Source organism: Anomaloglossus baeobatrachus, chromosome 8 (assembly GCF_048569485.1).
Source record: "Anomaloglossus baeobatrachus isolate aAnoBae1 chromosome 8, aAnoBae1.hap1, whole genome shotgun sequence".
NCBI classification, from domain to species: domain Eukaryota; kingdom Metazoa; phylum Chordata; class Amphibia; order Anura; family Aromobatidae; genus Anomaloglossus; species Anomaloglossus baeobatrachus.
The window spans coordinates 226,491,485-226,503,901 of NC_134360.1; the positions used below are offsets into that span (position 1 = coordinate 226,491,485).

The window sequence follows — 12,417 nt, forward strand, 5'->3', positions numbered from 1 at the left end:
GCCACGCCCCAAAGCCCCACTGGTATCTCTGCCCATCATCGATGAGCCTTTCAGGAGGGTGGCTGTGGATCTGGTCGGCCCGCTGGCCATCCCCAGCAGCTCCGGGAAACGCTTCATACTGACGGTAGTGGACTATGCCACCCGGTACCCAGAAGCAGTGGCCTTGTCGTCCATTCGGGCTGACAAGGTGGCCACCGCATTGCTGGAGATTTTCTCCCGAGTGGGTTTTCCCCAGGAAATGCTCACCGACCGGGGGACCCAATTCATGTCCCAGCTGATGGAGACCCTCTGTAAGCAAGTCCAGGTGCGACATCTGGTGGCCAGCCCGTACCATCCACAGACTAATGGCCTGTGCGAGCGGTTCAATGGCACCTTAAAGCAGATGCTTAAGATGTTGGTCGACTCCCATGGGCGTGACTGGGAGCGGTATCTCCCACACCTGTTATTTGCTTACCGGGAGGTTCCACAGGCCTCAACAGGATTCTCACCGTTTGAGCTCCTGTACGGGCGACGTGTGCGGGGCCCCCTGGCTCTGGTGAAAGAGGCTTGGGAAGGGGATTTGGCCACCCCTGGAGTGTCGGTTATCGAGTATGTCATGCGCTTCCGGGACAAAATGCAGGCCTTGACGCAACTGGTACACGACAATATGGCTCAAGCCCAGGCCGATCAGAAGCGTTGGTACGACCAGAACGCTTGTGAGAGGACCTACCAAGTGGGTCAAAAGGTGTGGGTACTGGTCCCCGTACCACAGGACAAGCTTCAGGCAGCCTGGGAAGGCCCATACCTCGTGTACCAGCAGCTCAACCCTGTAACGTACCTGGTCACCCTGGACCCTGCCCGTGGAAGGCGGAAGCCCTTCCATGTGAACATGATGAAGGCACATCATGAGCGGGAGGCATGTGCGCTCCCCGTGTGCAACCTGCCCGAGGAGGGAGAAGCGGAAACCCTCTTGGATATGCTAGCCCAGGTTAGGGCAGGCGGATCCATTGAGGATGTGGAGGTGGGCCACCAGCTCTTGGAGGACCAACGGTCCCAGCTGTGGGCCACCCTACACCCCTTCCGGGGGTTGTTTACCAACCAGCCCGGAAGGACTGACTTGGCTGTCCATCACGTGGACACTGGGGATCATCCCCCGATCCGGCGTTCAGCATATCGGGTCTCCCTGGAGGTGCAGCAACACATGCGCCAGGAGATTGACGAGATGCTGGAGCTGGGGGTGATCCAGGCATCCAACAGCGCTTGGGCCTCGCCTGTGGTCCTCGTCCCTAAGAAGGACCGAACCACTCGGTTCTGCGTGGACTACAGGGGGCTCAATGCGGTCACGGTCGCCGATGCGTACCCAATGCCACGCATCGATGACCTGCTCGATCAGTTGGCCGGGGCTCAGTACCTGACCATCATGGATCTGAGCCGGGGATATTGGCAGATCCCCCTGACTCGCAAGGCCAGGGAACGCTCTGCCTTTATTACCCCATTTGGACTGTACGAGTCCACGGTGATGCCATTCGGGATGAGGAATGCCCCTGCCACTTTCCAGCGGATGGTCAACACCCTGCTCAAGGGACTTGAAGGGTACGCGGCCGCGTACCTAGATGACATTGCCGTCTTCAGTCCCACCTGGGAGGACCACCTAGAGCATCTAGCACAGGTGCTCAGGCGGATCCACCGGGCAGGTTTGACCATCAAGCCGGGAAAGTGTCAGCTGGCCATGAGCGAGGTCCAGTACCTCGGTCACCGGGTAGGTGGGGGAACGCTGAAGCCCGAGCCTGAGAAAGTGGAGGCCATCGCATCCTGGCCCACCCCCAGGACCAAGAAGCAGGTGATGTCCTTCTTGGGGACCGCTGGGTACTATAGGAGGTTTGTTCCATGCTATAGTAGCCTGGCAAAGCCCTTGACGGACCTCACCAAGAAGAAGCTGCCCTCTGCAGTCGATTGGACAGTGGACTGCGAGACAGCCTTCCGGGCCCTAAAGGACGCCCTGTCCAGCCCGCCCGTGCTACAGGCAGCCGACTTCACGCGGCCGTTTGTAGTACAGACCGACGCCAGTGACTTCGGCCTCGGTGCGGTGCTCAGCCAGGTGGACTCTGCGAGCCAAGAGCACCCAGTCTTGTACCTGAGCAGGAAGCTGTTACCAAGGGAAGTGGCCTATTCTACAATGGAGAAGGAGTGCCTGGCCATAGTGTGGGCCCTGCAGCGTCTGCAACCCTATCTATACGGGCGCCACTTCATCGTGGAGACGGACCACAATCCCCTCAGCTGGTTGCACACCGTCTCTGGGACGAATGGGCGATTGTTGCGATGGAGCCTTGCGCTCCAGCAATACGAGTTCACCATTCGCCACAAAAGGGGCCGTGACCACGGTAACGCAGACGGGCTGTCCCGACAAGGAGAGGTCGCGGACGGGCGCACGGGGGAACACCGGAGTGTGCTGCCCCCTAGCGCCCTCAAAAGGGGGGAGGTGTGAGGTAAATCCTGGGATATGAAGAGGAATTATGACTAGAAGTCATAATTGCTCTCATCACTCCCTGGCAGTGCCCCCCTCCCTCCTTGTTCCCAAATGTCCAGCATCTGTGAAGGTGTCACATCCCACTTACACCTCCAACAGCCATCTCCTCTGATATGGAGATGAGATGATGTGCGGACAATGGACACAGGATGGCTCCCTGCCGTCACCCTGTAACAAGAGTTGTATCTCATTAGCAAGGCTTGGAAGTAGCCAGACAGAACGACTCCAGTAAAAAATGGTTCATATCTCGCAAGCCATATCTCCGATAAATATGGCAACCATAAAAATGGTGTTTGCGCAGGCGGACGATGCTGGCACACCTTTTTTATGGAAGGGGGAGCTTGGGAAATGCCCCAGGCGTGATATCAGCCAATGGGGAACTGGCAGACAGGTCATGAGTCCCCTCGTTCTGTAGCTAAATTCATAACTGTCACAATGAGAGCATTGGCGTCCGCCTACGACGCTCCCAGGCAAAGTTATGGCCAATATCCCCTTTGCTGGATAATTCTGATCCATGCAGGGGGAGTGGCAGTGCTTCCCTGTGAGGTCACTAAGGTAGGAGGGGACCTGGATCTGCCCAGGTTGATAACCCTACTTCGGCCATTTTCCAGTGTTCTTCTGCTCGGGGGCCTGGTTGGGAAAGACCTGTGAGGAAGAATCCTAGAAACCTGGTCTACAGCGCCCCCCTGTGGCCAGACACACAAGGTAACTGATGTAATTGTATACCTGTTTGTAACCCATGCTTTATCTGTAACTGTACTCTGACATAACTGTATATTCTGTAGATTCCCTATTGTATATATTGTAGTTTCTAGTGTGCTTTAGGCGATTAAATTATATAATTAATCTTGGGCTGTTCTGTTATCTCGATCTTGAATCCCACGTCTGTGTGTTCGGCTAATAGTTACCGTAAATCGGTTGGTGGCAGCGAGTTGTGCCAAGGATTATTGTGGGGAGGCCAGTGAGATTCGGGGAGAGTTTATATATTCCGCCCGCGGAGGTCGGGGGAATATATACCCTACTCTCACCGGGGACCCTTCAATAATCGGCATAAGTAGTATAGCGGCCTCCTTGCTTATTGTCGGGCAATTCCATAATTGGCCTGACTATAAGAGGGGCGCTAGAGAGCGCGTCACGTGCTCTGTCTGTCGGTCGGGAGGTATAAAGGAGGGGTGACCCCCACTTGTTACCCCCCCGATTGTGACGTACTGGTAGCCAGCGCGGGGGATTTCTGAGTGACCCCCCCCGGTGGTTTGTGACAGCCATGATTTGGCAACTGGGCAGATATACAAATGGCCATTTTGTATGTTAAATATCTTATTTTTTCTTAGATTTTCTTAGTTTTTCCTTAGCAGTAATGCATATCTATATTCTTACATTCATGGCTTCCATACTTTAGCATTTCAGAGTGCAAACTGTCTCTTTTTTTGTAATTTTATGTCATGTTCAGTTATGCACCTGTTCACATTGCAATTTTGGGAATGCCAACGGTCTTTTTTCTCTAGATTAATGGGGGTCATAGCGTCTGACCGTGCACCCCTCCCTCACTAGCCACAGGTGATTTCATTCTCTATAGCAGGTTCCTAGATGCCCATACACAGGAAGTTTCAGTATAGAGTAGGTTTAAAAAAAAAACAAAACCCAGTTACGAGATATGCCGTGACGTGGCGACTGGGCAGATATAAAAATGGCTGTCTGTATATTGCAGCAGATTATGTCTGAAAAATAAAATTGAGTTTTTTAGGCAGAGAAAATCCTCTCATATATAACAGTGCAGCCTTTGGCTCACTGATAGGGTTTCTGCCTTTCATACCACAGTCCCTGAGCTTGAATCCTACTAGTGATAATATATAAGAAGATGAGAATGCATTGAATATATAAAGGCATCCACTGAGAGCAGCCAGATACTGGAGCAGAGATCAGCAGCGCTGGCAAACACTGCAGCGTCCCTCCCCCCATTGGTCCCTGTGCAACAGAACTGAATAACTGGAATAACAAATGACTCCTCTAGCTTTTGACTTGTTTGCTTTTCAGCTGTGCTGCACTAGTGCACACCTCAGACCACTAACTCCGGTTTACCTACATTTTCTAGTCAGGTGGTTGGTATGAAATCAGAACTAAGTAAAGTAACTGTTTTTAAGGAGTTATCTAAGTACCCTCACAGCTAAAGGGTGTAATATTAATGATATTAGTGTAGATTTATTAATATACATGCATTGCACAATCATTTATAAACCTGTTCTAATATATTAGGTAATTATAATTCCAGCAGTTTCTAGAACGTACTTGGGTCACTTTCAGTTAATAGACAAGTAGGAGGGACTTAAAATAGTCGAATGAATGAGAGATTTAATCTCCTGTGCAACCGACAGGAGTACCTGTGACTAAATGAGTACATGTTCTCGAGTGGTGGTCATCCAAACAGAGTGTCAATAGGTTACTTAGAAATCTGAACTAAACCGTCCTTAAAAAGAGTTTTATTCCATCTGTAAGTTATCCAAGTACCTTCATGACCAAAGGATGTAATTCTAATAATTACATTGGAGGAGGTTTATTAATGTACCATAGGTGCAGAGTACAAACCTTGGATAAACCTTCCCCAATATATTAGGCAATTATTATTTCAGAAAATTCAAGAACATATCCACGTCCTACATGTCACTTTTAAAGAATTGTATTTGGAACTTTGGAAATGTGTAATCTGTATAAGTCATCTCTAGTAGATCTGCACTTACTGATTTTTTGCTGGATTTGTTGCAGACTCCTTCAGTTTGGTCTCTAGACGGCACCGCGGTTTTCCGTTCAGCCTCACATTTTACATTAATGGGATCCAGGTGGACCGGCTTAGCTCTTGCTGTGAACATAAACATCGCAAGGGAGCGAGGCTCGGGGGCAAAAATGGATATTTTGGATTCATCAATATAGAGGGAGCCTCTCCTTGTTACAGGTATTATCCTCAGAACTCCTGACGTCTGTTCTCAGTAAATGCCGCCAATGTGGTGCAAAGTGCGTAAGGCCAGAATCCTGCTACATTTCACTGTGTAAATCTCCCGTCTTCATGCTGGTTTCCCATCCTAGGTGCATAATTTCAATGGGCCTAGATAAAAAGCCATCTCCTCCACCAAAGAGTAAGAAAAAAGGCAAGAAGAACAGTGACGAGGAAGAGGAGGGAGGCGATGAAGACCATAACGACAAGCAAGAGATTGAAGAGGAGGAGAGGTTGTGTGAAGAAATCGATGGTAAAGAAGAAAAGGCAAGCTCAGTGTGTAATGACGACGGTGACGGGGACGACCAGAATATAGAGGATAAATCAGCAATGGAGTATGAGGAGCAAGGAGACGAGAATAAGGACTACAAGACAGATGAATATGAAGCCGATGATGAAGATAAGGATGGTAAAGTGTGCTGCAGGGGTTAAATGTTTGTCACGTCTATATAAGCTTTATTGTTTCATAGTATAACTACATTATTACTATCTAATATCTATATGTCTAAAGAGCGTCTATAACTTTCTGCAACATTTTACAATTTACATAAAAAGTTTACTTATATCGCACATCCTGTTTTATACCCCAGAGCTGCACTCACTATTCTGCTGGTGCAGTCACTGTGTACAAACATTACAATACTGATCCTGCACTGATCCTGAGTTACCTCCTGTATTATACTCCAGAGCTGCACTCACTATTCTGCTGGTGCAGTCACTGTGTACATATATTACATTACTGATCCTGTACTGATCCTGAGTTACAACCTGTATTATACTCCAGAGGTGCACTCATTATTCTGCTGGTGCAATCACTGTGTACAAACATTACATTACTGATCCTGTATTGATCCTGAGTTACATCCTGTATTATACACCAGAGCTGCACTCACTATTCTGCTGGTGCAGTCACTGTGTACAAACATTATATTTCTGATCCTATATTGATCCTGAGTTACATCCTGTATTATACTCCAGAGCTGAACTCCGTATTCTGCTGGTGCATCCACTGTGTACATATATTACATTACTAATCCTGAGTTACCTACAGTATTATACTCTAGAGCTGCACTCACTATTCTTCAGGTGCAGTCATTGTGCTTATACATTACATTACTAATCCTGAGTTAGGTCCATACTCCAGAGCTGCACTCACTATTCTGCTGGTGCAGTCACTGTGCACATACAGTACATTACGTTACTAATCCTGTACTGATCCTGAGTTTCCTCCTGTATTATGCTGCAGAGCTGCACTCACTATTCTGCTGGTATAGTTGCTGTGTACATACATTACATTACTGATCCTGAGTTACATCCTGTATTATTCTCCAGAGCTGCACTCACTATTTTGCTGGTGCAGTCACTGTGTACATAGATTACATTACTTATCCTGAGTTACATCCTGTATTATGCTCCAGAGCTGCACTCTTCGGCTTGTGGCATGTGTAATTACGGTAATACAGGGCTCCATGCATGATTTTGCTGCCTCATAGTCAGTACATTTGGATTCTGGTAAATGTCGTCTTCACACCAGGTGTTGTATAGTAATGTGATGTAGGAGCTCAGGATAGCTCATGTCTGATGGCGGTAAGGTTATTCGCTGTTTTCAATATCATGTAAAACAATCGTGATTTCTGCTCCGGAGTATAATACATTTACTGTAAAATGGTGCACATAGGTGGATATATTCCTTAAATGGGTCGTCAGGTCTTATAATATTGATGGGGATCCGACACCCAGTAAAGCCATCTGTTTTTAGCACCGGATATAAACAATGGTCAGCACGGAGCCGTACATCGTGTCATGGCCGCTGTCAGGTGCTGAGGCTCAGATTTCATTCATTTGAAATATTGATATTAATCTGGGACACTTCCTTGTATATTCTGCATGTTTGGTCTGGCTCTAAAAAAGAAGCTTGAGGCGGCCATATTATTGCCATTTTCAGTGCGCTAATGGAGCATTTTTTAGGTACTGGAGGGGGTTATCCCATAATGGCCTATTTATGAAGATTGCCATAATGGAAACTGTCTTGGTTGCTCATAGCAACCGACTGGAGATGAGATTTCATTTCAACCTACTGTGGTAAAATAAAAGCTGCTCCGTGATTCGTTACTATGGACAGCAAGGAGACGGCCTTTATAATTTCCCTACTAGGCCTCATTTATCTAAGCTGCAGCCAATCACAGCACCGCTCTGATTTTACAACGGCAGTTTAAGAAATGAAAGCTGAGCTCTGATTGGTTGCTATGGACAGCAGAGAAACAGCCTTTATAATTTTCCTACTAGGCCTCATTTATCTAACCTGCAGCCCATAGCAGCCAATCACAGCACCGCTCTGATTTTACAACGGCAGTTTAAGAAATGAAAGCTGAGCTCTGATTGGTTGCTATGGACAGCAGAGAAACAGCCTTTATAATTTTCCTACTAGGCCTCATTTATCTAACCTGCAGCCCATAGCAGCCAATCACAGCACAGCTCTGATTTTCCAACGGCAGTTTAGGAAATGAAAGCTGAGCTCTGATTGGTTGCTATTGACAACTACGGGGTACTTTGCACGTTGCGACATCGCTAGCATCGGCTAGCGATGCTGAGCGCGATAGTACCCGCCCCCGTCACACATGCGATATCTTGTGATAGCTGCTGTAGCGAACATTATCGCTACGGCAGCTTCACATGCACTTACCTGCCCTGCGACGCCGCTCTGGCCGGCGACTCGCCTCCTTCCTAAGGGGGCGGGTCGTGCGGCGTCACAGCGACGTCACTCGGCAGGCGGCCAATAGAAGCAGAGGGGCGGAGATGAGCGCAACGTAAACATCCCGCCCACCTCCTTCCTTCCGCATAGCCGGTGGAGGCAGGTAAGGAGATGTTCCTCGCTCCTGCGGCTTCATACACAGCGATGTGCGCTGCCGCAGGAAAGAGGAACAACATCGTATCTCCTATTGGTACGACATTATGAAAATGACCAACACTACACAGATCACCGATTTACGACACTTTTGCGATCATTTATCGGCGCATCTAGGCTTTACACGTTGCGATGTCGTTACCGGCGCCGGATGTGCGTCACTTTCGATTTGACCCCGACGATATCGCAGTAGTGATGTCACAGTGTGCAAAGTACCCCTAAGTCCGGTTATGTTTTTAGACAATATGGGTGAATTTGACACATTTATTTCACGTTTCAGCCATAAAATCACAGAAATTCACTAATTAACCGTTTGAGGCTTCTGGTGTATATTTTATCCATGCAGTCAAATATATTTTATCAAAATGTAAAATGTATACAGTTGCAAAAAAGTATTGACATTATTTGGATTGTTTTCATCATTCCGATATGTCATCACTTAATTTTAAGCTGGTCGACTTCCTCTCATCCATTGGGCTAGCTAGTCTTCTACTGTCGTCTGCCAAACTGCCCCAGGTATCCATGAGACGAGCCTCAATCCCATGGATAAGGACCCCAAATGTCCAGAGTATTATGGCCTGATCGAGTGATATGCCATAGTATTGTATAACCCTTTATGTCCCCTCTTTACAGGTGATAAGTGGTGATGCCACCAGCAGGTCACTTTGCTAGAATCTATCTATTTATGAGGCCACCTTCCTTTATATACGCTTTTCCTCCATTATGTTGCTGATATTAAGCATTAACACCTTTACAGTGATAATATTAAATCTCCTTTCCAATCCTACAGTACATTATATCAATATAACAGTCTGAGGATAGGGAGCAAGCGACCAGGCACTTGCTAATGATCTTATTAATAAAGGCCACGTCTCACTAAGCGACATCGCTGCTGAGTCATGGTTTTTGTGACGCAACAGCGATCTTGCTAGCGATGTCGCTATGTGTGACATCCAGCAACAACCTGGCCCCTGCTGTGAGGTCGCCGGTCGTTGTTGAATGTCCTGGACCATTTTTTGGTTGTTGCTCTCCTGCTGTGAAGCACACATCGCTGTGTTTGACAGCGAGAGAGCAACGATCTGAATGTGCAGGGAGCCAGCTTCTGCGGACGCTGGTAACCAAGGTACACATCGGGTAACCAAGCAAAGGCTTTGCTTGGCTACCCGATATTTACCTTGTTTACCAGCGTCGGCAGCTTCTAGAAGCCGGCTCCCGGCTCCCTGCTCCCTGCATACGTAGCCAAGGTACACATCGGGTAACTATAAGCAAAGCGCTCTGCTTAGTAACCCGATGTGTACTATGGTTACGAAGCACAGCGTCGTTACACAGGTGGCTGGAGGCTGATCTCTGATCGCTGTGGAGATCTGCCTGTTTGACATCTCACCAGCGACCATGTAGCGACGCTCCAGCGATCCCTGCCAGGTCAGATATCTGGTGGGATCGGTGGAGCGTCGCTTAGTGTGACCGTACCTTTAGTGTGAGCTGCATCTTGGGTTATGGTATATATTGTGTTATATGGAGAGTATGACCAGAAGAATTTTGTTATATAATTTCAGTATCTCCATATATTATATTATTAGTCCTTTATTACGGTCCTATACGAGAGGTAGGGACAGCGCCTTTGGCTGTGAACTCAAACGAACCACAAACCGTGTAATATGGAGGATTTTTTTCTTCTTATTTTTTTTTACCAAAGACTATGATGAAGATTTTGAACTCGACGAAAATAAACCTGATGAGAAACCTAATGAAGGCGAAGGGGTAGATGATCAAGAGAAGGAAATGTCAATGTCTCCCTTGGATGATGAGAAAGACGATGTAAACCAGGAAAGGAGAAGTAGCGTGCCGCCATCAAACGCTACGCAAGAGGCTTCTGACAGAGCGGTAGATGAAAGGGACAGCGACTGCGAGGATAAACAAGGTGAGCTACTTTCTCACTATTTCACCTGTCACCTGTTTCTCATGGTTAATTGTCTCCTAAAGTTAGGCCTTGGTGGGGTAATGAAAATACCTTTAATGGAGCGCCTTTTAGGAAAAACTTCATTTGCATCTTTAATTCTTTGAACAATTTTGGGATGACGGCTATACGTCTCAGGAAACGTTTCCCTTCACAGGGATGTGCTTACTACATGGCGGAATTTTACCCCGACAGATTCCATTTAACGTCCTCCCGATATAGGACGCATCACTACAATAGACAGTATGAAGAAAAAAAATAATCACCAGAATTGTCATTTTACATTCATTATCACTCCCTCCAAAATCATAATAAATATCAATCAAAAAGTTGTATGTACCCAAAATGGGACCAATAGACGCGTCGGCCCGCCACACAAAAAATCAAACCCTCACACTGCTCCATGGATGGAAAAGTAAAAAAAAATACCGGTCTCAGAAAATGGAGACACAATCACCTTTTTTTGACAAAGTTTAGAATTGTTTTACTTTCTTTAATACTTATAAATATCTATACAAGTTGGCATCGCCATAATCCATACATGTCAAGCTCTGGCCCGCGGGTTGGTTATATTAGACCCGCAACGCCAGCACCTATTTCCTGCGCCCCACATTGCACTTAAAACTGTGTCAGCATCTTGACCCGTTATGGACCCATTATTGTCTATGGAGGGCTATGTGGGGCCCATTATTCTGTATGGAGGACTATGTGGGGCACATTATTCTGTATGGAGGGCTATGTGGGGCACATTATTCTGTATGGAGGGCTATGTGGGGCACATTATTCTGTATGGAGGACTATGTGGGGCACATTATTCTGTATGGAGGGCTATGTGGGGCACATTATTCTGTATGGAGGACTATGTGGGGCCCATTATTCTGTATGGAGGGCTATGTGGGGCCCATTATTCTGTATGGAGGGCTATGTGGGGCATATTATTCTGTATGGAGGGATATGTGGAGCACATTATTCTGTATGGAGGACTATGTGGGGCACATTATTCTGTATGGAGGGCTATGTGGGGTCCATTATTCTGTATGGAGGCCTATGTGGGGCCCATTATTCTGTATGGAGGGCTATGTGGGGCCCATTATTCTGTATGGAGGGCTATGTGGGGCCCATTATTCTGTATGGAGGACTATGTGGAGCACATTATTCTGTATGGAGGGCTATGTGGGGCCCATTATTTTGTATGGAGGGCTATGTGGACACCATTATTCTGTATGGAGGACTATGTGGGGCACATTCTGTATGGAGGGCTATGTGGAGCACATTATTCTGTATGGAGGGCTATGTGGAGCACATTATTCTGTATGGTGGACTATGTGGGGCACATTATTCTGTATGGAGGGCTATGTGGACACCATTATTCTGTATGGAGGACTATGTGGGGCACATTCTGTATGGAGGGCTATGTGGGGCCCATTATTTTGTATGGAGGGCTATGTGGGGCACATTATTCTGTATGGAGGGCTATGTGGGGCCCATTATTTTGTATGGAGGGCTATGTGGAGCACATTATTCTGTATGGAGGGCTATGTGGGGCATATTATTCTGTATGGAGGGCTATGTGGGGCATATTATTCTGTATGGAGGGCTATGTGGGGCATATTATTCTGTATGGAGGGCTATGGGGGGCATATTATTCTGTATGGAGGGCTATGGGGAGCATATTATTGTGTATGGAGGATTATGTGTGTCCCATTATTCTGTATGGAGGGCTATGTGGGACCCATTATTCTGTATGGATGACTATGTGGGGCACATTATTGTGTATGGAGGATTATGTGGGGCCCATTATTCACTGTAGAGGGCTATATGGGGCCCATTATTCTGTATGGAGGGCTATGTGGGGTCCATTATTCTGTATGGAGGCCTATGTGGGGCCCATTATTCTGTATGGAGGGCTATGTGGACACCATTATTCTGTATGGAGGACTATGTGGGGCACATTCTGTATGGAGGGCTATGTGGAGCACATTATTCTGTATGGAGGGCTATGTGGAGCACATTATTCTGTATGGTGGACTATGTGGGGCACATTATTCTGTATGGAGGGCTAT

At 47.3% G+C, this 12,417-nt stretch overlaps 1 protein-coding gene across 3 annotated transcripts in view; it reads left to right on the top strand.

The window, feature by feature from the left end:
* ERICH3 (glutamate rich 3) overlaps positions 1-12,417 on the top strand; it is an 87,993-nt gene that overhangs the window by 56,509 nt on the left and 19,067 nt on the right. For all 3 annotated transcript variants that reach the window (XM_075320304.1, XM_075320301.1, XM_075320302.1), the window contains exons 9-11: positions 5,267-5,453; positions 5,585-5,901; positions 10,094-10,318. In XM_075320304.1, coding sequence (XP_075176419.1) covers positions 5,267-5,453; positions 5,585-5,901; positions 10,094-10,318 — 729 coding nt within the window. The remainder of the gene's footprint in view (positions 1-5,266; positions 5,454-5,584; positions 5,902-10,093; positions 10,319-12,417) is intronic.